Below are 23,385 nucleotides of genomic sequence, written 5' to 3'. Positions count from 1 at the left end.
ATAACAATGTCATATCAAATCCATCACTCAAAAGCTTTCTGAACATCTGTAGTGGGTTGACCTTGGCTGAACACTAGGCATTCACCAAAGCTGCTCTATCACTCCCCTCTGGAACTGGAGAGAGGAGAGAAAATATAATGAAGGGTTCATGAGTTGAGCAGACATCACTAACAATTACCATCACTGGTGAAACAGACTCGTAGTGGGGATATTGATTAAATTTATTACTAACAAAATCAGAGCAGGATAATGAGAAGTAAAATAAATCCTAAAAAACATCTTCCACACACCCCTCCCTCCCCCCAAGCAGTGCAGGGAGACAGGAATGAGGATTATGGTCAGTTCATCACAGGTTGTTTCTGCTGCTCCTCAGGGAGAGGAGTCCTTCAGCTGCTCCCCGTGGGGTCCCTCCCAGGGGAGATAGTTCTCCATGAACTCCTCCAACATGAGTCCATCCCACAGGCAACAGTTGTCCATGAACTGCTGCAACATGGGTCACTTTTGCCCAGGGTGCAGTCCTTCAAGAACAGCCTGCTCCAGTGTAGGCTCCTCTGTCCACGGGTCAGCAGGTCCCTGCCAGGACCCTGCTCCAGCATGGGCCTCCCACGAGGTCACAGCCTCCTTCAGGCATCCACCTGCTCTGGCCTGGACTCCTCCATGGACTGCTGGGGCACAGCTGCTTCACCATGATCTGCACCGTGGGCTGCAGGGGAACCTCACCTCTGGCGCCTGGAGCACCTCATCCCCCTCCTCCACTGATCTTGGTTATCTGCATTGTTGTTCACATGTTCTCACTCTTCTCTGACTGCCATTTCCATCTGTGCAATAACTTTTCTTCCTTCCTAAATATGTTATCACAGAGGTGTTACTATCATTCCGTGTTGGCTTGGCCTTGACCAGCAGTGGGTCCATCCCGAAGCTGGCTGGCATTGGCTCTACGAGACATGAGGGAAGCTTTGGGCAGCTTCTCACAGAAGTCAACCATGTAGTCTCCCTGCTACTAAAACCTGGTCACACAAATCCAATACAACACGACTGGTGTAGTTGTAAGGCATTTGTAGTACACATAATTAGAAAAAAAACATTTTTCCCTTAAGAATTACCTGTTTTGTGCTTGTTTGATAATGTTAAATAGTGATATTACATATATAAATATATTTGTTAAGATTTTGAGAAAACACACTAAAGAAGAGAGCCCTTTCAGCATCTGTATAATTACATCTGCAGATTTTTAAGATCTGACATTTGCCAGCTCTCATTATTGTACTATGGTCCACATTCTCTGATGAGATCAATTTCTTTGCCATTCATTTAGTGGGGTCTTCTGGTTCTGAGATGTTAAAACAGTGTATTGGCTTTCAAAAATAATTGAACACATACTCCTCACTGCTTACCTGCCTATTTTCTTAAGCAGTTATTGAAAAACTACTTTATTGATAAAATATTGACGAGTGACACTTGCTTTTATTTCAGAAAAAAATTATTATTTTGCTAAAATACCATGTCTGCAGCAATATAATGTACTATCACTACCATCACCCTCCAATGAACTTATTCACCAAAACACTTACCAGAATGGTGGAAGGACCTTTACTTAGTTCTGAGTATTTTCCATATGTGTTGAACTGTTGAATAAGAGTAACATTCATTGTTGAAAAGCAGCACAGACTTTCTTAAAAAGAAGACATGTTTTTAATTGAACCTGCCCTTTTTTTCTTTGTTTCTATGCTTTGGTCTTCATTAATCTTGGCTACTACTCTTTTATTGAGTGCTTTCAGCATATATATTCCTTTCACTTTATATTTTATTCAAAGTTACTCAGGTGACAGTCAATTACTTATCTGACCAACACTGCAAAGTCACTTTTGATATTAGATCATCTGGGTTTTTTTTCTTCTTTGACAATTACTTGTCAGAAAGATAACAGTTTCTCTTTTGCTCAATTAAACTGAACTTACTATAAATATTAATGATTTACTCAGAATCTTCCTTAACATTCAATAACTTCCATGACACATAATTTTATAAATGTATTTAGTGAGCTGCTATAAGGGATTACCACCTTAAAATCACCCAAAAGCTAGTATTTCACCTAGACAAGTGAATTCAGATCATTAAAAATCTAATGGGAGTTTCCTCTTCAGTCAGATGATTGCTTTAACTGTCACCAAAGATATAAAGAAGAGATTTATATCAATTTTTAACATTTCATTTTGACACAGACTACACTCATCTTTGGTTATGAAGCCACCATTGAAAGATGGTAAGTTACAGATGAGGCTGTGATCTTTAGCTGAGGAACAGGTTCTTCCGCCAGGAGCTGTCATCTGACACCACCCTTCCACTTCAGATGTAAATGTTCTCCCCTACTTTGAAAACCTGGCATTTCTCTCATGTTAATCTTATCTTCCTTTTTACTGAAGTCAAGCCTGTCAGTAAAATTCTGAAATCACAGCGGGAGTATAAAATCTGTATAAAAAGCAGTTTATGCATTAACAGTTGGTCTTTGATGCAACTTATTTATTTACTTACTTATTTATTTTAACCTTCTTCTTTCATCATTTGTTAGTCTTCTATTAGAAATCCTGGATTTTAGCATGTGGTAAGTCAATCTTTTATTCTCCAGTGCTGGGGTTTTATTTAGAATAGTTTGGAAGCTTTTTGATGTCTTTTCCCCTTAAATTAAAAAGTGAGTATTCTCCAAAATAACATAAAAGTATGATGCAAACATCGAGTATTTGCCCCAAGGTTTTACGAAAATGTTTTCTCAGTGTGCAAGTTTGGAGTTGGCTTCCTGCCAAATCTCCGAAACTTGACAACAGGGTCTCCTTCCCAGAGAGGGAAGGAAAAAAAAAATGAAAAACCAGGCAGCCAAAGTTCTAGCAAAAATATATATATATATTATGTATAAAACAGAGATATACAATGAGAATTATATATATGAATCTATGACCCCAAATAGCTTCCCGAAGTCGAAGGGAAGAGGGGGGAAGGGAGAAGGGAAAAGGATAAAATAGGGTGAAAAGGGACAAATAATAAAACAGATCTACACAGTCTAAAAACCCAGCAAAGCTGAAGAATTGGCAAGAGCTCACCACTTCCCTTGAAAGAAAGCAGTACGTCTGGACACGGCCCAGCACTCCCCCCTCACGCTTGGCCGATAACAGCAGTTACTGTAGGCCTCGGCTCCAGATAAGCCAGGCCCAGACAGGGACCACCGTTCTCCAACCTCGCCGGAAGAGAAGAGAGCGAACCCTCTTATCGATGCCTTATTTATACCCTAGGTTACATAAAGGAATAGCATGGAATACTTCCTTGGTCACCTTCCTAGTTCCTTCCTGGTTACAAACTGGTTTCCAGGAAGGCCTAGACTGAAACCATCACACTCAATGGAACATCTGTCAAGAAAAAGCCTAATACATGCCTAAGAGTGCTGGAATGTGAAGACAGACTTTAAGTCAAATGTGGCTAGGGCTAAAAATCACCTTGATCCAAGGTCTTCTCTGTCAGCTGAATATTCTGGCTACAAGGTGGCGTAAGAGGCTCCCACTGCTCCTCTTGTGCCTCACCGTTGCCCTCTTCCTTGTGTTGGTGTGTAGCTTTTTGGGAGCGTGCACCAATGTGGGCAAAAATGAAGGAAGAAAAAAGGGCAGGAAAGTAAGAAGGAAGGGTAGGATGGGGTGGGATGGGATGGAATGGAGGGATAGGTTGCGAGGGAAAGGTGAGCGCGCTGCTGAGTTTAGCAAAGGTATCCTGGGGCTTCAGAACAGAGCGGACTTAAAGCTCCTGGTGGGGTTTCCTGAAGCAGGCTTGGGAATCAGTTCAATTTTTAATAGTTGCATCTACCAAACTGCACTGAAATGTCTGTAATTCAGCACAGCACATTGGAACAACAGTCCTCAGAGATTCATCATGTTCAGGAAACTCTTCCCGAAGGCACAAGTTAAATTTATGACCACAAGATGAAGCTGAGAAGTTTGGAGAAAACATCTTTATTCTTAGATGCAGCACTTAGTATGGATGATGAGCTGTGATGATGAACTTCTAATGATAATTATCAGCATCATCGACCAACTCAGTCTTACAGGAATAATTCAAATGTTTCAGATAATTCCTGACTTAAATTTAGAAAACGAATGCTCTGGACTGTAATTTTTTTGGTTCACTTTTTTTTTTTTTTGTATACTATTTTCATTCTTGAAAGCTGAGTCCATTTCAAACAGTAACAATGTCTATTTGGGGAGTCATAATAATGTTCCTCTTTTTTTTCCCCTAGATTTTTTAATCGTTTTTATTTCAAAAAAGTTTCAAAGCTATATAGTTTTACAGCTCTGCAGCTAATAGGTATTTAATTTTATGATTTTTTTCAGATTCCTTGAATGCAAGTTTGTTAGGTATGGTATGGATACTTCTCTGGTTATAATTTCTATGGATTGTTTTACATGACAGTTTGAAGCGACTTTTTAATATCCAATGCAGAGTAAATTATACTTCCCAGCTTTGTAAATTTAGTAATTTATAGGGTATCAAATTTGCAGCTATATCATTAACCTTTTAGTTCTCTATTAAGCAATTTTTTGTTTTTCTCTTTATATCAAGCCACTTTTAGTTTTTTTCTTGTATGAAATGATCTCTTACATATGAAAACACTTTGTCTTGATCCAATGACTCTTTCTGCTATGGATGTAGATCTATTTATAAATCTCAAACTAATATGTCATTTATAAAAGCTTTTCCATTAAAATATAAAAGTGACTGTTATCTGTGATGTTTCTGACAGAAGAGAAAATTGAGTTTTAACACTTATTTTGAAAAGTTGACTTTGTAACTGCTGTGGTGTCTCATCACTCAGACAGCTTCTGATATTTATTTTGAAGTGTAATACAACATGAGCATTTAAAGGAGGGGTTTACTCCATGGGGGACACTTGTTGAAGCTTGCTTTTAAAAATGTTTTTGGATCTCTCTGTTGACTAGGACCATCTTGGTGATTTGTTTCTGTAGATCCTATGCAGCATTGCTGATTGCTGCCTTTTATTTTGTTATTCCTTTACTATAAGCTGCATATGGGTCATTAAGATTATAGCTTGCCCTATTTCTTTCTGTTCAGAATGTTCCAAATTTGCTGCACATGTGGTTGATCCATCTACGTAGAGAAGCTCAAAATTCTAACAGATTAGTTCATGTGAACTCTTTGCTGCTTTTAACACAGGAGGGCTTGGGCATGGCCATGAGAGAAAGTTCAGCCTGAGGCACTTTAATGGAGTCCCGTCTTGCAGCTTAGTACCTTCTCCTTGCACTCTGTGGGAAGTGGGCCGTGAAAGACTTAGCAAAACAAAGAGGTAAAAGAACAAGACAAGTGTGGCACATCTTCATTAAGTGAACTGATACAGTCTCACTAGAGCATTTTACTGTTAGTCCTAGTCTCCTGAGTTGCACTTTACATTACAAGGTTGTCGGTGATGATGATGACTAAATAACAAAGCACTCCCTTGCCAGCAGTAGTAAGAAATATCATGTCTCCTTTTCCAAGTGTTGTTATGATAAGAAAATGCTATTTCCTATCATCTTTGATAGTTTTTTATAAGTTCTCATGAAAAATTTTACTCAACTGGAAACCAGACACCCAGTGTTTAAGTTGCCCAAACCAAACCCTCTTCTTTTATTTATAAGAAAGCTTTAGGTTTTCATTCCACTTTTATGGTAATTATTTTAAAAAGTATCAAACAACAATTTATTGTGGACACTCCTAAACTTTGTTGTCTTAGTTATCATGAGTAGTAGAGGTGCCAACCTCTGCTTTCCCTTCAGAGTTCTGATTTTTTTGGCTGTTTTCAGGAGAATCTGAAAATAGTGATGAAAGCAGAAATTCATGTGGAAAAATTTCTCTTTGAGAAAAACAGCCTCTTAATCATCAAAATGTTTTTGGTGAAACATTTCAAAGTACTCACATGCACATAACTCCGAGTGAAACCATCTGTCAGTGTCTGCTGCTTTCCAACTGCACCATGTGGCATAGGTTAGTCTGGTGGCCAATGTTGGCTACTGAGATTTTGTGCAAACAGAGATAGTACTGGTTTTTCATATATGTGTAAAACCAGCCTATAATTGTGCACAGCTACCTGTTTCCTTCTGTTTATTCTCATGATTTCTGTCCAATGAATTACCTGAATCATAGACTGTTAGGGACTGCTTTTATTCAATTGCACAGAGCCAAAAAATCTGTGGCTTTCACTGCTGCTTGGGGACTCTGTTGGGTGAAATACTAGACATAAGAACAGCAGTACTCAGATGTTTTCTCTATTCAATGCATATTGCTCATGGTATAAAGAAGACAGAACTTAATGTGTTCCCTCTGACATGATCATGAATTATTAGGTTTTTTACTTCTACCTGCATTGCCTGCAAGAAGGTGTTATAATTTAGAAGAAAGTAGCAATTTGAGCAGGATAGACATGCCTCCTACTTCTTTATTTTCTTTATACTCCAGCCCCATCCCCCCCTCCCCACTAATGTATTATGTGGGCTTTAGGGATGAGACAAATTACTCTGTGTTGGCGACAAGAGCAAAATAAATGAAACTTAGCTGTGCAGGTCACTGCATAGTCTGATAGCGAGAGCACTTGTTAGTGGGGAAGGAATGCTGCTGCATGTTTGGCATCCTGCTTCCAGGGCTCCTTCAGTGGTTTCATGCTGTCACTGTGTATAAAAATAAAGAGCGAGCCCTGCAGGCAAGAAACACAAGCAGTGCTCCCAATTCTGGATAAGTGCCATAAGCAATAGGCTCTAGACTCATGTTTCTGCTTATGCTCTCTTTCTGACTCACTAAATGCAAATTCTTGTTTTCTGCCTGTGACACAGCTTCAAGGAGAAGCTCTCTCCCTTGGTATCCTAATGGATAGGAAGTGGAAGGAGAGGAATGAATACCTCAGTAGGCAGCAGGAGAGGAAATTAAACTTTATTTCTCTGTGGTTGTGGTGGGTGTCTTTACCAGAGTAATCCATAGAAAGACTAATTACTTTTTTATGTGTAACTGTACCTATGGTGGATATACATATGTGTACTATCATCTTTGGGAAATACTGTGGCCACTGTACTATTTTGTGGGACTCCAGACCTGTCTACTAGATTTATTCAGAACTTGATTGGCAGATATCAAGGAGGTGCACATGAAGGCAAACTTTGTATCTGATCCAGTTTAGGGATGAGCTGAATAATAAGCCTTTTAACATGGGTCTGTTGGCAAAGTGCAGTGGTTTTGTTCATTTATGTTGTGGTACTGTGTCTTTTAGGCATTTACATGGCTCTGAAAATTTCTCTGAAGGGCCAGTTTAAGAAGGGACACATACTAAATAGTTTCATTCATACCTGTGCTGCAGCGTTCATATCTGTGCTTCAGGCTTTTGTCTTTCAGATAGCTCTCGATATTTCAGTGCTACATAAAATGCCTAAGGGCATTCATCTCTTACAGTGAACCAGGAGTTTGAAGGGAATCTCCTGAATACCTACTCTGGGCAAACCCTATGCTCCCTACACCAGCACATTCATATGTGCCTGGGGAAGAAGCCAGGCAGTAGCATTGTGGATGCTAGTGAGCCATTCGAATTTTCTATCAGGTTAACCAGGCTTATTGTGACCAGTGGTCTTCCCAGACAGTTCACCCATAGCCAGGGATCATTTGGAGTAGTAGGTATATTGTTTGCACACAGCTGCCCTGTTTCAGAGCCAAGGAGGTTTTAATGGAGGCAATCCTAAGCCATCTGGCTTCAGTGCTGGGAGTGTGATGGGACACAAGTTACTGGTGCAGGTGAAGACCTAGGCTACAGGGGAGTTTCAGTGACTGTCACGTCAGAGGTGGCTGCTAAGCAAATTCTAGTCTGATTTGACAGCTCCATCCTCAGCTCACTAGGCAACATCAGGGCTCCAGGATGAAGACACATTGTCTCTGAAAAATGGTGAATTTTTTAGCAATTTAGCTGACCCTAGATCTCTACTTGTAGTGGTGGGAATGAAACAGGCTCTGGCTCTGTCTCTGGTCATGGATTTCATAAATGTTTTCCTATGTGATACAGGACAGGACTCTTAGTATGTTGTTGTTAGACCATAAACTGTAAGTTCTGCTTGTGCCAAAGAGTTTTCAAAACTCTTTATTTACCATCTTGCACATGAGATTTGGGGCACCCTTGTACTGTACTGGGTGATGTATCCTGTGGTTTAAGGAAGTTGCAGGCAAGGTTATTCCCAAATGTGGGGTCACCTGAGAGAGCTCACTAGAGAGTGGTAGGAAAAGCAAATGGTTCTGAGGTGTCCCTTGTGAAGTCCCAACTAGACCATTATTGTGATGCTCGTGAGTCTACTAGAAGGTGAAGACATTCACCTGACATTCTCGTGTGGTCTGAGATTCTCCCTTACCTATGACATAAAAAGGATAAGAATTTCTGTTAAGATAGGAACATCTTATGTGGCCAAGAGGATAATATCACATTAACATTGTCTGCTGCATAATAATTTTTCATTTATCTATACTGGGCCAGATGTTTAGCTGATAAAAGTCACTTCACTGATTGCAGAGCAGCTGCACCTACTTGATGATTCACCTTTCGTTCATTTCATTGTTTAGATTTATCATATTTATTAACCTCAGCAGAGAGAATATGGTTTTCAAGTGTGGTTAAGGGAGGATTTTTGTACAGAAAAGATGGATTCTGCTCTCAGTGACACCTAGCCCCATCTTGCAGGTAAAGATTGAATCTGGTCATTATGTGTTAAATGAAATGGTTTATGTAAAATACCACATATGATAATACTTTGGTTGGTATTCATAGAGCCATGCTTTCTCCATCTGTCTCAGTTATAAATATTTTAAATGCATATTTTGGTAAATTTTAGGGTTTGTAACAATGTAGTAAAATCAACTAGATGCTAATAAATTCTAGCAAGCACAGAAACTCAGTTATTTCTCTGTAGGATTATTTTTAGTTGCTTAGGAATGTCTTGCTACAGCTGCAAAAATAGTGAACAAAGTTTAGACTTCAACAAATGTGGTGCTGAGAAAGTTGATTTTGTATATTTAGAACAATAGACTGGATTGTCAAAAATGAGTAGCAAATATGTTTGCAGAAGAATTTTTATCTGGATTTTTTTTATCCCTTTTTTGTCTAATGTTTAGAAAGGCTGAATTGCTTAAGAACCACATGCTGATGCAATGGTGAGGGTTGATGCTTCATAGCTTGCTCCTTTTCCACAGCCCTCTAAATCCAGACCCAAAATGCCATGAGGACAGTGGGAAGAGAGCTATTAGGTTGCCACCATTTCTTTCTGATTTATAGTTGCCCAAAGTAACCTACCAGCTTTTGGTAGAGCACAGATAGCTCACTTGGCTGTTGGTTTTGAAGCAGCTTGCTCTGAGGTCTTTTAACCTTTTCTCCAGCCTTTCACTCCCTGAGTCTATGTCTGTGCCTCAGGTAGTGAGGAGATCCCAGCAGTCTTCCCTAATTCCTACATTTAGGAACTCCTGGAATCCACATCTGGTACTCTTCTGAGCCTGCTCTGCTCTTTTGGGCCTTTAGGAACAGATTGAGGAACTTGCAATCAAGTGTAGTTGAGACTAAATCTAAGAAAACAAAGATATGGGGCAGAGAAGGAGCATGATGACATTTTAGTAACAACAGCAAGGTTTCAATAGCTTTGCTCAATCTAAGTGAGCTTCTGTTTAAAACAAATTTTTAATTAAATGAAATTTGTCAAGTCTTGGAGTTTCCAGAATACAAGAATAAAATAAAATTTTTCTATATTTTATTTGTAGAAGTATTTTTGTACTATATGTGGTTTTACAAATATTTTATTGAAGTTTTTTCAAAGTGCTTTTTTATTAGAAGAACTGTATGTTGACTAGTAGCTGTCTTCAGATATCAGTGTCCTGACAATGCTGACAAAGGCTACAGCCAGGAACCACAGTTTCAGAATTTTGCTATACTGTTCTCTGGTGAAAGCTGGTGCAAAAAAGAAAATGTCAAGTGTTCTCACCCATAATTAAAAAGTGGATGTTCTGTTTATGTGTTTTCTTACAGCTGGCAGCATTAGAGAGGCAGATCTTTGACTTCCTTGGTTTCCAATGGGCTCCTATCCTTGGCAATTTCCTACAAATAATAGTTGTCATTTTGGGTTTGTTTGGAACCATCCAATTTAGGCCTCGTTATATAGTTGTGGTAAGTCTCATTTATTATCTTTTTTTTTTTTTTTTGCAGTTGGTTTTAAAACCTGTCATATTACAAAACAGAATTTTCTTGGTGTCAAAACACCAGATGGTATTTCTGTAAAAACTGTAGAGGTCTCCATGTCTTTTTGCAAATTTAGGACTACTGACTGGATTTTCTGAGGTTTTGGAAGTTATCAAGAATAGGAAACTTGGAGAAAATGCTGTCAAAATTATAACCATGATGCAAGTCAATTAGACTATGCATAAGTGAAGAAATGAAATACCAATTGTTGTTATTTCTGCAGTAGATAAGCAGAATCAATGGTGATTAAAAAAATATTTGTAATGGCCAAGTTATATTTAGTTACATCTCTTTAACGGGGAGAAGCAAGGATGGTAGAAATTTCCTTGGTCCTGTGACCCACAGGTTACAAAGAAATCTCCTTCACACTTACATGTAACTTTGTCAAGACCTGTATTTATGGCCTTGACCCTAAATTATTGTAAATTGTCTCTGATGCTTCACAGTTGTTTTTTCCCATGTTCTCAACATAACAGGAATAGAAAGAATTTTCAAAGCCATGAAGTAAATTACCAACAAAAAAATACCCCTGTTCCTTCCCCCCACACTCCCTCCTGAATGGATAAATATTATGCCTTACCTGGTATTGCTTGTATCTGGAACATCTTGGTTGTGTTGTCAGTAATGGATTTTAAGAGGCTGAAGTTATCTTTCTTTTTTCTCACAAAAGAGTGAAATAAATGTCTACTGGGGAATACTAATTAAACAAATACTTAAAAAGCTTCATCTTTTCTAGTCAAACCTGGAATATTATAATTCTTTGTCGTGTCTTAAAAGAGAAGGTAAACAAAACCTGTACCCAAGGTTACACTCACATTAGCTAAGCTTACAAGCAGACTGTAACAAATTGAAAATGGGTTGATATAAATAATAACACTTTTATCTATTATCTGTGGTTGGAGAACTGGGCATCCATATATTGATGACTCACCTTTGTACTTCATGCTCTCCATTTTATACATAGGAAGCAAGTGAGGGTAAGCATCTGAAAAATTAAGTAGGAAATTTGTGTCTGAAGTGCAACTTTACAAAATTTCTGACCCCTCAGGTTCAGCACTGCTATTCAGTAATGCAAGCTCTGCTTTAATTTCCAAAGAAATGCAACATATGTTGACTGTTTCTATATCTTTTCCAATGTAAATTAACATTTTAGACTATATTAAAGGGGTTTTTTTTAAGTAGAGGTATAGAACTCATAATTAAGGAAAGAAACACCTCATCAGCAAGACACTTTATCCTAAGATTTAACTGAACTCATGCTCTGATTTATCTTTAAACATATATTTAAGAGTTCAAGCTACCGTACATGCAAATACTCATTACTTGGGAAGATCAAGGCTTTAGAGCAGCTTCTATCCTTACTAATACAAGGTTCCCAGTGAAGTAGTAGTAGTTTGAGCTAAATCCTGAAGTCTGAAGAGTGAAGGTACACAGGTTGTCTTGAACCAACCTCACAGCTCAAGACCAGCAGAAGGGGATGGCTTGCATTTCTCCCTGTTCCCACTGTTCTTTTCCCTGGCTGAATAGTTTTCCATATTCTCCCCACCAATTCTGACAGCAGTTAACTGGACCCTTCAGTAAGCCATTTCCAGTCCTAATCTATCAGAAAACCAACCTAGTAAAAAGTGGGAGACTTTTATACTAAACTGGTGAGCTGAACCCAGTCTGTGAGGTTCCCAACGATTGTCAGGGCCAGCACAAGGGAGGGACTGGGACTGCACGGTCATGAACAGCAGTGTGGAGGTGGAGGGGAAAGGAGGAACTGCAAGACTTCAGCTGTTGCTAGCTACAAACTTGTCAGTTCAGTGTCTTGTCTAGCTTCACCCTCGGGCTGAATTCAGTTGATTCCTCAAGCCAGCATAAGCAATAGCCCCTTAGCTCAGCTGCTCCTTCAGTCCCTGTGCTGTTCCTTCATTTTCACCAGTACAAGCATCAATTCAACACTTTGGTAAACTGTCAAACCAGAATAGATCCTGTTGCTGAAAAGCAACAGTTTTCTTTACTGGTGTTAATTTGAGTGTAGGTCAGCTCTCTGGCATGTTTTACTTTTTCTATCAGAAGGGAAGAGGTGCTAGAGGGGAAACAGGAACAAGTAGCTAAAGAAAGGAGAGAAGTGCATGGAGTCTTTCTACAGCAGTGCAGGGTTACAACAGCTCAAAGTTGAGGTATAGCCTGAGGATCTTCCAGGCTATACCCATCTCATGCTCCTCAGAAAGTGTGCTTCCTAGGGCTGTCCCAACCACAGCAGCGCTTTGCCCACTGTCCCCAGAAGCCCCAGAAAGAGTCAGTGGTACAGACAGTGAAGACCCTTACCAGTGCCAGCTCCAGCCTGTCTTCACTAAGGCAAAAGGGAATCTGAAAGGAACTCTCCCAAGGAAGGGCATAGCTTACCTTTCTCCTTCTGAAACTCTTTGAAAACACTTGTTACAGCAGAAAACTTCTATTGCTGACTTCAAATATAAAATCTGTTTAATGTAAATCTTCAGAAGATTCCTGAATTTCAATATTAAACACAACACAGAGAGACTCCTACCCAGGCTCTCACTAGTGAATTAGGCACCAAATTAACTGAGAAGCTTCATGGGTTTCCAAGTCCGTAGCTGCACCTTCAGCCATGTCTAAGCCCCTGGATAGGTAAGTTGTTGGTTTCCTGAGAATTTGGTACTGTGTCTTTGGCAGAAGTAATAGGTTGAGTAATGCTTTTATGTGCTCTGGTTGCTGAAGCTTCTGATTCAGATTAAGCTTAATCCAATTTCACTGGAAAAGTAAGCAATTACTTCAAGACAACTATGCTTAGTATCCATTGTCTTTTCCTTAAGACTTCCCTGGAAGTCAACTTTACTAGTGCAGATGATCCCATCAGAATAAAAAAACTGAAGTGTGAATCATGTCAGATAAAACAGTTTACTTCTGTAAGCTGTCTATGCAAAATTGATCTGGCACACGTGAGCACAAATTGTCCCCATGATATTCTGTCATACTCTGGTGGTGATCTTGACTTAAGCTGACCGGCTCTAGGGTCATTGGTTTAATCACAAAAGAATGTTTTTAATCTATCTTCTGTGCAATGACAGCTGTGCCTGAAGGTTTCCCTGACAAGAGAAGTTACACAAAAGCTTTCACTTTGCCATCCTATGCTGCGTATGTCATGTTCTCTCTCCTCAAATTTTAGCATATGTAAGGAATGAGAAAGTAAGTGAACAAATGTAATACATGTAATACAATAACTTGAAGCACATCTATACTGCAGTCAAATATGAGACTAGTTCTGCAAGCACAGTTGAGCAGGCTTCTGTTGCACGTACGTAGAGCCAAGGATTTCAGTGAGGGCTGTAATAAAAACTGATAAACACAATAGCAGTTGCATGCTTCTAACTCCTCTTCTACTGCCATGGAACCGAAGCTACTTACTGTATCACTAGCATTTGATGACTACATAAGCTGCAGTCATTTCTTTGACAGCAGCATAAGCATAGCCACTGTAGATTAAAAGTCTGAAGAAAGAAATTAGTTTGAGTGATATAAAATTTGTCATGAGAGCTTTCTACCAAAAAAATGCCCCACTATATAAGAGCTGTCATACAATAGCTGATTCATGAGGCATCTCCACTGAATATAATTGTGATTCAAAGTAGTTAAAGGTAGTGGCTCCTGTTGTCTGTCTACAGTCTTTCAGATACGTGGATGGTAATTCTGAAATAAATCTGGAATTTCAGTTGCTCATAGCTAAAATTCCAAGTCCTCAGAGCTTAGGAAACAGAGAAAGAGGGAGCAGAAGCATTGACTCCCAGTGTCCTAATTAGTTTAAATCCAATAATTATTTCTAATACATTTTGTATTAATTAGTAATTTAGATAAATTTTGTGAACAATTTGTTCTGTCACTAAGAGAATGTGCTATTTTCAGTATTTGAATATTTTTTGACTGAATTAAGTCAGTGCAAAGTTCCCAGGGGACATAAGAGTGCAGAGCTGATTCCTAATTTCCCCGTATTAGCTCATTTGAAACTTACTCAAACATTTGTAAAGAAGAAAAAACCAGCTAAATCTCAGCTCCAACTGTACCGTTACACTTGTGTCATGAAGCTCCAGAGTTCTGCTGTGATCCATTTCCCTATGCATGCTTTTCCTTTCTTAGAACTTGCTGTCATCAGCAAGATTTCAAGGTTGTTAAAACTGATTAAAGATGATTACAGGATACTTGTTAAAGTTGGGGTTTTCCCCCCTCTTCTACTTCTGATATGGGACTTCAAAAGGCTCCTGAATGATGAGTCATGTAGTTAAAATTTTACAAACCAGGCCCAAAGCTGAACGAATATGTGTTAATGAAACAGTGAAGGATGAAACTAATACATTTAGATAGGCGGAATATAAGGTGGAAATCTCTGCTTTACTTGCCTTAATGTATTCCAATAAATAATATAATATGATATATAGGCAATGTGTACAGTTGAAAAGCCAGGAGAGACTTTCTTAAAAAAACATAAACCAAAAACCAGAAAAGCAGAAGAAATACTGTACAGGATACTTTGCACTGTACTCAACAAATGTTATACAGACAGTGAAAACACATATGAAATATTTAGGCTTCCAAAATTACTCCTTGAATATCCTTCCTGGTAGGTTCTGTGTTGTAACTGCTCTATCAGGTTGACTTATGCCACTTGCCAGTACTTGTAAGGCTCTGCAAGTACTGATGCCTCTGAGGCACAGCCAGGTGTTACAGAGGGATGATCTGAGTTGCTCCTTTCCCTTGAAGTATCCCTGAGTCAACTGCATTCTCCCTAGTGCCTCCTGCCTTGTCAGAGTAGTTGGCACACTTCAGATTTAAATATACACTTGAGATACTTCATTACAGCTAAACTTATCCCTCAATCCTTGTAATAGTCAAACTTAAAAAATTCCCTTTTTTCTTTTACCTTTCAATTTAAGAAGCCATTCTTTGCATTTTTGCTTAACCAGTTCTTTTTGTGACTTTGTGTCCATCCAATGTGAATGATTTAACTCTAGAAATGTTTGTATTTCACTGATACATTAAATGTACCTCTGCATCGGTTTCAATATTAGCTGTAAAGTCAAAAGAGGTATAGAAATCTCACTGTTGTAGAGAGGCTGGTGTTACGAAAAGGAATCTGAAAGGAACCTGCTAGGCTTGACAGTAATTTAATAGACATTTAACCTGTAAGGTTTAGGGAGTACTCTCTCCACATAACTTATAAGACTCCAAATACTTCCTCACACCACCTAGTATACACACATACATGTAATGGTCAAAAAGTATTACAAAATTTTCAGAAAAAAACACTCAAAATTTAGAAAAAGTTTTATTAAAGCCTTTCTTTGCAATCTTACTGTGATCCTTTTATATATTTGCAGTTCTGAACTGGATAGATGTATACCAATTCTTATTATATTATCACCTCAGTTTCAACAGAAAGGACAGATATTGGGGGGTTTCTGGTTATCACAGCCAGGGAATAGAAACTTGATTTGCAGAAAACAGAAGACAATGGGAAGAGTGAAGCACATGCTAGCAAGAATAAAAGGATTGCTTTTGCTGTGAAGGCTGTGCTGTGTAGCTGAGATTTATCTCTGCTCTCAAACACTGAAAGCCTTTTTGACACAAAGTGAATCACTTTAACAAACTTGTCACGCTCTTTGTTTTCCCCTTGCATTCTGGGTTCTTGTCTTGAGACCTTGTGGTCTGATTTGCACAAGTGCTGCATGCTCAGCCACAGGAAGCTGAACACTGAGCTTATAAAGTAGTGTATAACCTCAAGGGTTCTGAAAAATGAACTCTTAAGCACCTCAAGTTGGATGCCTATAATGTATGAATACTTCTGAATGTAATCTCTGCATGTATCAGAACATAATTTGCATTCTGAGAGCTGTATCATTCCCTTATAACATAGAATAAATTAGTCAATGTTTGTGCAGCTCCTGCACACTACAGCAATGAGCATCTTTGTAAACCTCATGAGGAAATTAATATTCTGTCCTAAGAGCAGGGTCTGAGTGACAAGGAGAAATGAAGTACTGAGCTAGCTGTTCATAAAATGTGTTAAGTGAGGTTAGATCTTTTACAATAAAAATACATCTATGATGATTTAATTAAGGTTTGCATTGTATTGCACATCCACAAAATAGAAAAATTAAATTGGCATAAATAACCCAAATTCTGACAATTCCTAATTTTGCTTTCTTGCTTTTGTTGACTTACAACCTTTCCTTTAATGTAGTCTTCCCTAACTACCAATGAAACTATGTAAGGAAAAAAATCTGCTCCTTGCGTATCCAAAAAGATGTGTTTTCAAATGTGGACAATAACTCTCTTACTTAAAGAAATTATGTAGTACTAATTACTGAATAGGTAATTATTATGTTTATAAGGCAAACGGAGCTCAAATTTAGACTTCTGCATTTCAGTGAGAGTGTAGGAAGAGCCTTTCCATACACAGCAGCTGGGTTTCAAGGTACACACCTGCTTTGCACCTGCGCTTCTCTTTCAGAAATCCTCACAGTGGATAAGGAACCGAACCAGTCATAACTGTAAAACAGCATAACCTGGCCTGGGAAAGCATGTTCAGACAGTTTTTGCCTGCATAGTACAGAGTTGTCATTGGTGCCCATGGGACAGAATGAGGCCATTAACAGATTTGGATTGGCCTGGCAGATCAAGCAGGATTTCTTTTGTTGTGGTGACAGATTTAGTTCATGGAAAGATAAAAAATTCTTTCTTGAAAAGGCAGATTCTCCTGAATAGTCTCAATTCTGCTTTTTACAAGCAACTGGCTTGTATGAATAGTTCACTAATTTTGAACGCTCTGCACATAATATTCTGAGGATCAATGCTGGAAAATCAGTAGCTTATGATGAGTTACTACAAAGTCAACAAATGTAGTAAAATGTGATGTACTCTTAAAATTAATCTTATGAATAGTGCAGACATTATACTGCTCACAGACCATGGCAGCTTTGTCTATTTTATAATAACCCAGCCTCCAGTTGCCACACTGCCCTTCTCTGTAAGACAGAGGAAACTGCCCAGGACCGTTACTCTTATTTTGTTTATTAATTGTCTACTTTTTAGGCCAAAGCCATCTCCCAGCTGTCTCTGTACCTCAGAAGAAACGATATTAAAGCAGTTCTCATGTTTGGTGTGCAGAAATGACCGTATGCATGGGGGGTTAATCAAAGTGGGGAAAAATTCAACCCTCTTCACCTGAACCTTTCATTATACATCACAGGGAGGGGGGAAGGAAGAGGGGAACATAACCCAAAACTGAGCAAGAAATCCAAACTGATGGCACTTATGCAATGCAAATGTGATCCAACATATTGTAGATTAGTATGTTGAGCTTTAATGAGTAGATTGAACCAAAACAATTGCATATTAACCCTCATCTGGTCACAGCTAATTAGACTTGTAAAGGCTCTTAGCAGCAGTTCTTCACTGTGAAGGTTATAAGTGTGTAAATGTAAAGTGGCAGTGCTGCTGCTCATTGCATTTTTTCAGGAGGATGTAGCTCCAGTGTGGCTGGGTGGGCACTGGGCCTGTCAGGCAGAAATGCTTCTGAGGTGGACTACCCAGAGAGTTCACTGGGAATAGTTTACAGCTGTATGTTGCTAAACAGTGCGTCTGTAAGGAAATAGTGCCAGTCTATTGTGCTGCCAATTAAGACACAAAAGATCACAGAATCACAGAATCGACTAGGTTGGAAAAGACCTCTGAGATCATCAAGTCCAACCTTTGACCTAACACCACCTCATCTACTAGACCGTGGCACTAAGTGTCACATCCAGTCTCTTCTTAAACACCTTCAGGGACGGTGACTACCACCTCCCTGGGCAACCCATTCCAACATCCAATCACTCTCTCTGTAAAGAACTTATTCCTAATTTTCAACCTAAACCTCCCCTGTGGTGGCTTAAGACTGTGCCCTCTTGTCCTACTATTGGTTGCCTGGGAGAAGAGACTGACCCCTCCTGACTACAACTTCTTTCAGGTAGTTGTAGAGAGTGATAAAGTCACCCCTGAGCCTCCTCCAGGCTAAACAACCCCAACTCGGTCAGCCTCTCCTCATAGGACTTGTGCTCCAGTCACTTCAGCAGCCTCATTGCCCTTCTTTGGACATGCTCCAGAACCTCAATATCCTTCCTGAATTGAGGGGCCCAGAACTGGACACAGTACTCGAGGTGCAGCCAAGCTGAATTAAGGTAGACACATTATTCTCCCATTCATGCTGTAGATGGAGTATGAGTTCGATACGACATTGGAGAACCCAGAAGAGATATGGATGCATTCAACTGTTAAGGTTGCTTTGTAAGATCAGGTTCATGGCAGAGGGGTTGGAGAAGTAGTGGGCTATTTTCAATGTAATTAAAGTACGTTTTACTGTCAAATACTCTTAAGAGATCAGATTTACCCTTATTTGTTTAAAAGAAGAAAAAATCCAGATTATCAGATCAATAGATCTTCTGTTTTATTTGGTGGTGGGTTTTTTTCCTTGTGCCTTTCTTTATAATATTTAAATGTTATTTCAGTATTTGCTTACTTAAAGTACTGTGTTATTCTGGAATTTCCTTCAACAGAGCTCAATCATAATTTAAAAATTACTTACAGTTGCCCCAAAACTGGTGTTTAGGCCAGCATTTTGGACTTAATTGATGTCAGTAGGATAGTCTAAAACTATAAAGAATAAATCTGTTTTATTGGTATTTATTTAGTACAGCAACGAGTATTGGATTTGTAATTTCCGGTGCTTCTTAGGGGACTTCTGTAGGGAGAACGCCTTTTCTGAACTCTCTGTGCTTGGCTGTTCCCAGAACAATGCTTATTGATATCAGTTTTTTTATTATTGATCTGCTCACTATAAAGTCCTTTCATCTTCACATTTTATTTTTCTGTCTTTTTGCTTTCATCCGGCTTTGTGTTTAGTACACGGTGTGGACTGCCCTGTGGGTCACCTGGAATGTTTTCATTATCTGCTTCTATTTGGAAGTAGGCGGACTTTCCAAGGTAGGTCACTTATCCTTCTTCAGTTTATGGGAGAGTGTTTTAACAGCAGGACTCTCAGATTTTAGCAGACTGGAACCACAGAGGAAAAATGTCATTGTTTGAACATACAATTTGATCTTTGGATCCCGTCCAACAAGAGCTCTAGCGTTTGAGCTTCTCCCTGATAGTAAATAGCCAAGGGTTTGAAGTACCTAAATACAATGAGTCTAAATTATAGTTGCCTTCTGAAGTACCATCTGAGGTGAGGGGTGGGGAGGGTATTCAGTTGTAAATTTGAGGTTCTTTTTGATTGTTGAAAAACAGGCAGTGTCGTTTTAGTGGAGTTTTCAAGTGTGTATGAAAAGTGTGAATTTCCAAGATTGCTTTGAAAGGAGCTAAAACAATTACTAAGAGGGTTAATGTAATAAGTTTTGAGCAAATTGGTCTCACAGTGAGAATGTTAATTCTTCTAAAAAAGAATGAATGGCAAAGGATGACTTTTGTCACGTCTGAATAAAACTTTCTTTACATGGCACTCAGTGCCCTAGGTCACCAATTCCTTATTCAAACCTTTGATTAGAGCAGAAATATTTGCTGGAATTATCGAGAGACATGTGCACTCGTTCAAGGTAGTGCTTAGGTTAGCAGAGTTTATGTTTAGCATTGTATCTACAGTGAGTTCCATACAACACCTGCTGGTTTTTATCCTTGAGTTGGACATAGATGATACTAATCTTTGTTTACCACAACAACACTTAAATGATCCCAGGCAGAGTATGCCATGGCTCATGCTGATCCTGGCATTTTTACTAGAATAAATGTCACCATTACTGACTGTAGATTTAGTGATATGAACCACATCACTGTTAATTCATGCAATGCTTTTAGAGAATACAATCCTGTGTAATGTGCTCTAGGGAGACCCTGCTTGAGCAGGGAGGTTGGACCAGACGACCCACTGTGGTCCCTTCCAACCTTACCCGTTCTGTGATTCTGTGATTTGTGTACTTCACTCAGTTCAGAGTGGAACATTTATGAGCTACATACTTGCTAGCTTTAAAAGTCCTAGCTTTTGGCTAACAACAAACAGAAAACTGGTGAAACTAATTTAATAAGAAATAAAATTTAATTTACTCAGTAGAAATTCCATTAAAATTAAAGCTTTCAGTGATAGGTTCCTTGGTGATAAAATTTCATAATGAAAAGCTGCAACAATTTATTTTTCCTCCAAATATGATGTAGCTATGAGAAGTCATGGGCTTGATGAGGAAATTAGTGCACTTCATAGAGGATCAAAATAAATGATCCTAATGGTATGTTCTGATTTAAAAATCTATTAGATGAACAGAAGAGCAACACATAGAAGTGATGGATGCCTGAAGTTATTGTTCATTCTCATGATATACAGAGGTTGTATTTTTTCATTTAGTTGGGCCATGTCTGTTTTTGTAGTGACTATTATATTTTATATATAACTGGTATGTTTATCTAAGGGCCTAGGAAGTGAAGCAAAACTTTTAGTCTGACCCCTCTGAGTTTGTGAAAATTTTAGTTGTTTTTCCATTGATTTCAAGGGATTCTGATCACCTCCTTAGTTTAACAGGTTTATAAACGAGTAGATATTAATTGAAACCCTGCATCTTCCAGTTTCACTTCTGTTTCACTTTTAGTTCTTCTTATTTAACATATATGATAAATCACAGTGCAGAGAAATAGTAGCAAAAATATTATTCGGAAGTTGAGAAACTTCCCTTTTATTAGTATATACTTCAGTTAATCTTAACATTTTTGTGGCATTTTTATCTTGCGGTTGATAACAACAACATTTGAAAAGTATTTTCTCAACAAGTGAAAGACACAAAATTATGTCCATGGAAGTTGACTGCTTTTGTATAGATTATGTCAAAGGTCTGAGTGTTGGCACCAAGTTAGTAATGGTAGAATCTAGAATCTTGTTCAGCAAATCATGGAATTTTGGATTCATTTAATGCTCTTTCTGAAAATTATGCTAGAGATGATGAAGCCATCAAGAGACCGAGGTCTTTTTGCACCATGTGCCAAAAATCCTGGGTATTTATAAATTGTATGTGACTTGATTGGAACCCAGCTTTTATCCAAGATGTTAGCTTAAAAAAATTCATCATTGCTTGCCATTAATATGTTCCTGTGTTGTCAGGTGTGATAGAAAGATGTTATTATCAAGATATGTTAGTGTGGCTGGGAAATAAAACACCATCATAAGCTTTCCAAGGATGGCTGTTTATTCCATATTGAAATCTTGGCAGGCAATAGTCACTTTTTTTTCTTGCTATTGTACTATTTTTCCATTTAAAAAAAAGCAGCTTTGTTTCTGAAATGTATACAGATTGATTATAATTTTAAACTTCTGTTGGTATACTATCAGGGGAAAATTATGGTGCTGTCTGGCAGATGACTGATTTCTATTGGTTTGTTTGTTTTTAAGCACTTTCATGTTTGTATTTGCTCTGACCAGAATTAGTTATCTGTTGATTGGAGTCCCATGTGTTTATTAGGTCTTCAGTCATGAATGCTACAGAAAATATAACTTGATACAATGATAAATGGTAATTTGAATTCAATATATTCAAATGGACTACTCACACAATGCAGACAGACTTTTCAAATGTCATAATACAAACCCACCACTGCTGAAATTTTGCTCAGATCTTATTCCTGCAGCAGAGAGGAAGATCTCCTTTGAATATTCGCTGAATTCTGCCAAGAAGTTCCATTGCAGTTAATGGAAAGTTTGAATGAGATATAAGGACATACGTAATTTAGGCCTGTTCTTTAATGTGAAAGTTTGAAACATTTTCCCTTCAATTATAATGCATAATGTTCAGATTTTCTTGGTAAGCTGATATTTTATTGTTTTTAAGGAACAGTTTGGTAAGGCAATCTCCTGGGAAAAGGATGATATGGATTCAAGTCATCTTGGGTATGAAAGGGAAATAAACACAGCTCTCCCACAGCCAGCTGTTGTCAGTAGAAAACTAACGAGCAAATGTTTCCTCTTTAACTACCTTATAAACAACATATGGGTCAAGCTTCTTTTTCATTTACATTAAGATGTACAAATAAAATTTTAACGTTTTTATCAGTGTTAAAGAATTTGTATTTGATCAGAAATAAAAGAAATATACCCATATACATATTTTTTTATTTGTGTAAACTTAGGTTTTTTTCTGATTTTAGCAGTGATAAAACTTCCCATACAAAAAATGAAATTTGCCTGTCTTTTTTATTTACTACTTTTATGAAATTAAAAGCATTATTTCTAGTGTTAGCCATCCTGTATGAGAGAAACAAAGCTGTTATTGTAAAATGACCTTTTAATCCTCAACTGCAAGATGACAGTTTGCTACATCCATATATGAGCTCATTAGTTGCTAGCATCTCATTCTTGGTCTTGAAAGGAAAATATGTATGAATTGTCATATTCCAGATTAAGGACAATTTAAAGCATATAGACACAAACAAGAACTGTTTTTCAGAAGTTTTGTATGTGCTTAAATATTGACCAGATAGCTTCTAATACTTCTAATACTTCTAATGTGTATAAGACAGCCCTTCATCCCCAGCAATACACGCTTTTATATACTCCTGTACAAAGGAGACTTCATTTGTTTCGAGTGTAAGTTAATAATTCTATTGTTTATATCCCTCCAATATTTCAGATCCAGTATGAAAATAGCTGTGTTTATTTGTGTTTATCATTTGCACTTCCAACTGATAGTTTTTGATAGCCTATTTTTTCTACTACTGCTTGTGTTATTGTGAATTACTGGCATTTCTTTCCATGTGTTGAAACCTTTATTCAGTAAATGTACAGCACCATTCCAGTACTTCGTACACATTTCCTAGTTGTTTGATATAGCTTACCTAAGCAGCTGGGCAACATTAATGAGATCTTTTCTTTTTCTATGATATTTCTGCTTATTTTGCATTGCTTTTCCATGACATGCTTCTTCAGCATGAACCTTGCCTCATTCTGGATTACTTTTAGTTTAGCTCTCAAAATTGAGCTCTATGTCAACTGACTTGCATTTTTTGGCCAAGGATTTGCATGACACACAGTTGTATATTCA

At 38.1% G+C, this 23,385-nt stretch overlaps 1 protein-coding gene across 4 annotated transcripts in view; it reads left to right on the top strand.

Moving 5' to 3' along the window:
- NKAIN3 (sodium/potassium transporting ATPase interacting 3) overlaps positions 1 to 23,385 on the top strand; it is a 350,285-nt gene that overhangs the window by 161,528 nt on the left and 165,372 nt on the right. For 2 of the 4 annotated variants that reach the window (XM_064652036.1, XM_064652019.1), the window contains exons 2-3: positions 10,070 to 10,207; positions 19,217 to 19,297. In XM_064652036.1, the coding sequence (XP_064508106.1) occupies positions 10,070 to 10,207; positions 19,217 to 19,297 (219 nt within the window). Of the gene's footprint in view, positions 1 to 10,069; positions 10,208 to 19,216; positions 19,298 to 23,385 lie in introns of those variants that run through there. The other 2 variants (XR_010430059.1, XM_064652027.1) reach the window with 2 other exon arrangements.

Source organism: Pseudopipra pipra, chromosome 1, assembly GCF_036250125.1.
Source record: "Pseudopipra pipra isolate bDixPip1 chromosome 1, bDixPip1.hap1, whole genome shotgun sequence".
NCBI classification, from domain to species: domain Eukaryota; kingdom Metazoa; phylum Chordata; class Aves; order Passeriformes; family Pipridae; genus Pseudopipra; species Pseudopipra pipra.
Note: the sequence above shows the minus strand (reverse complement) of the source record. Positions and strands in the feature narration are given on the sequence as shown.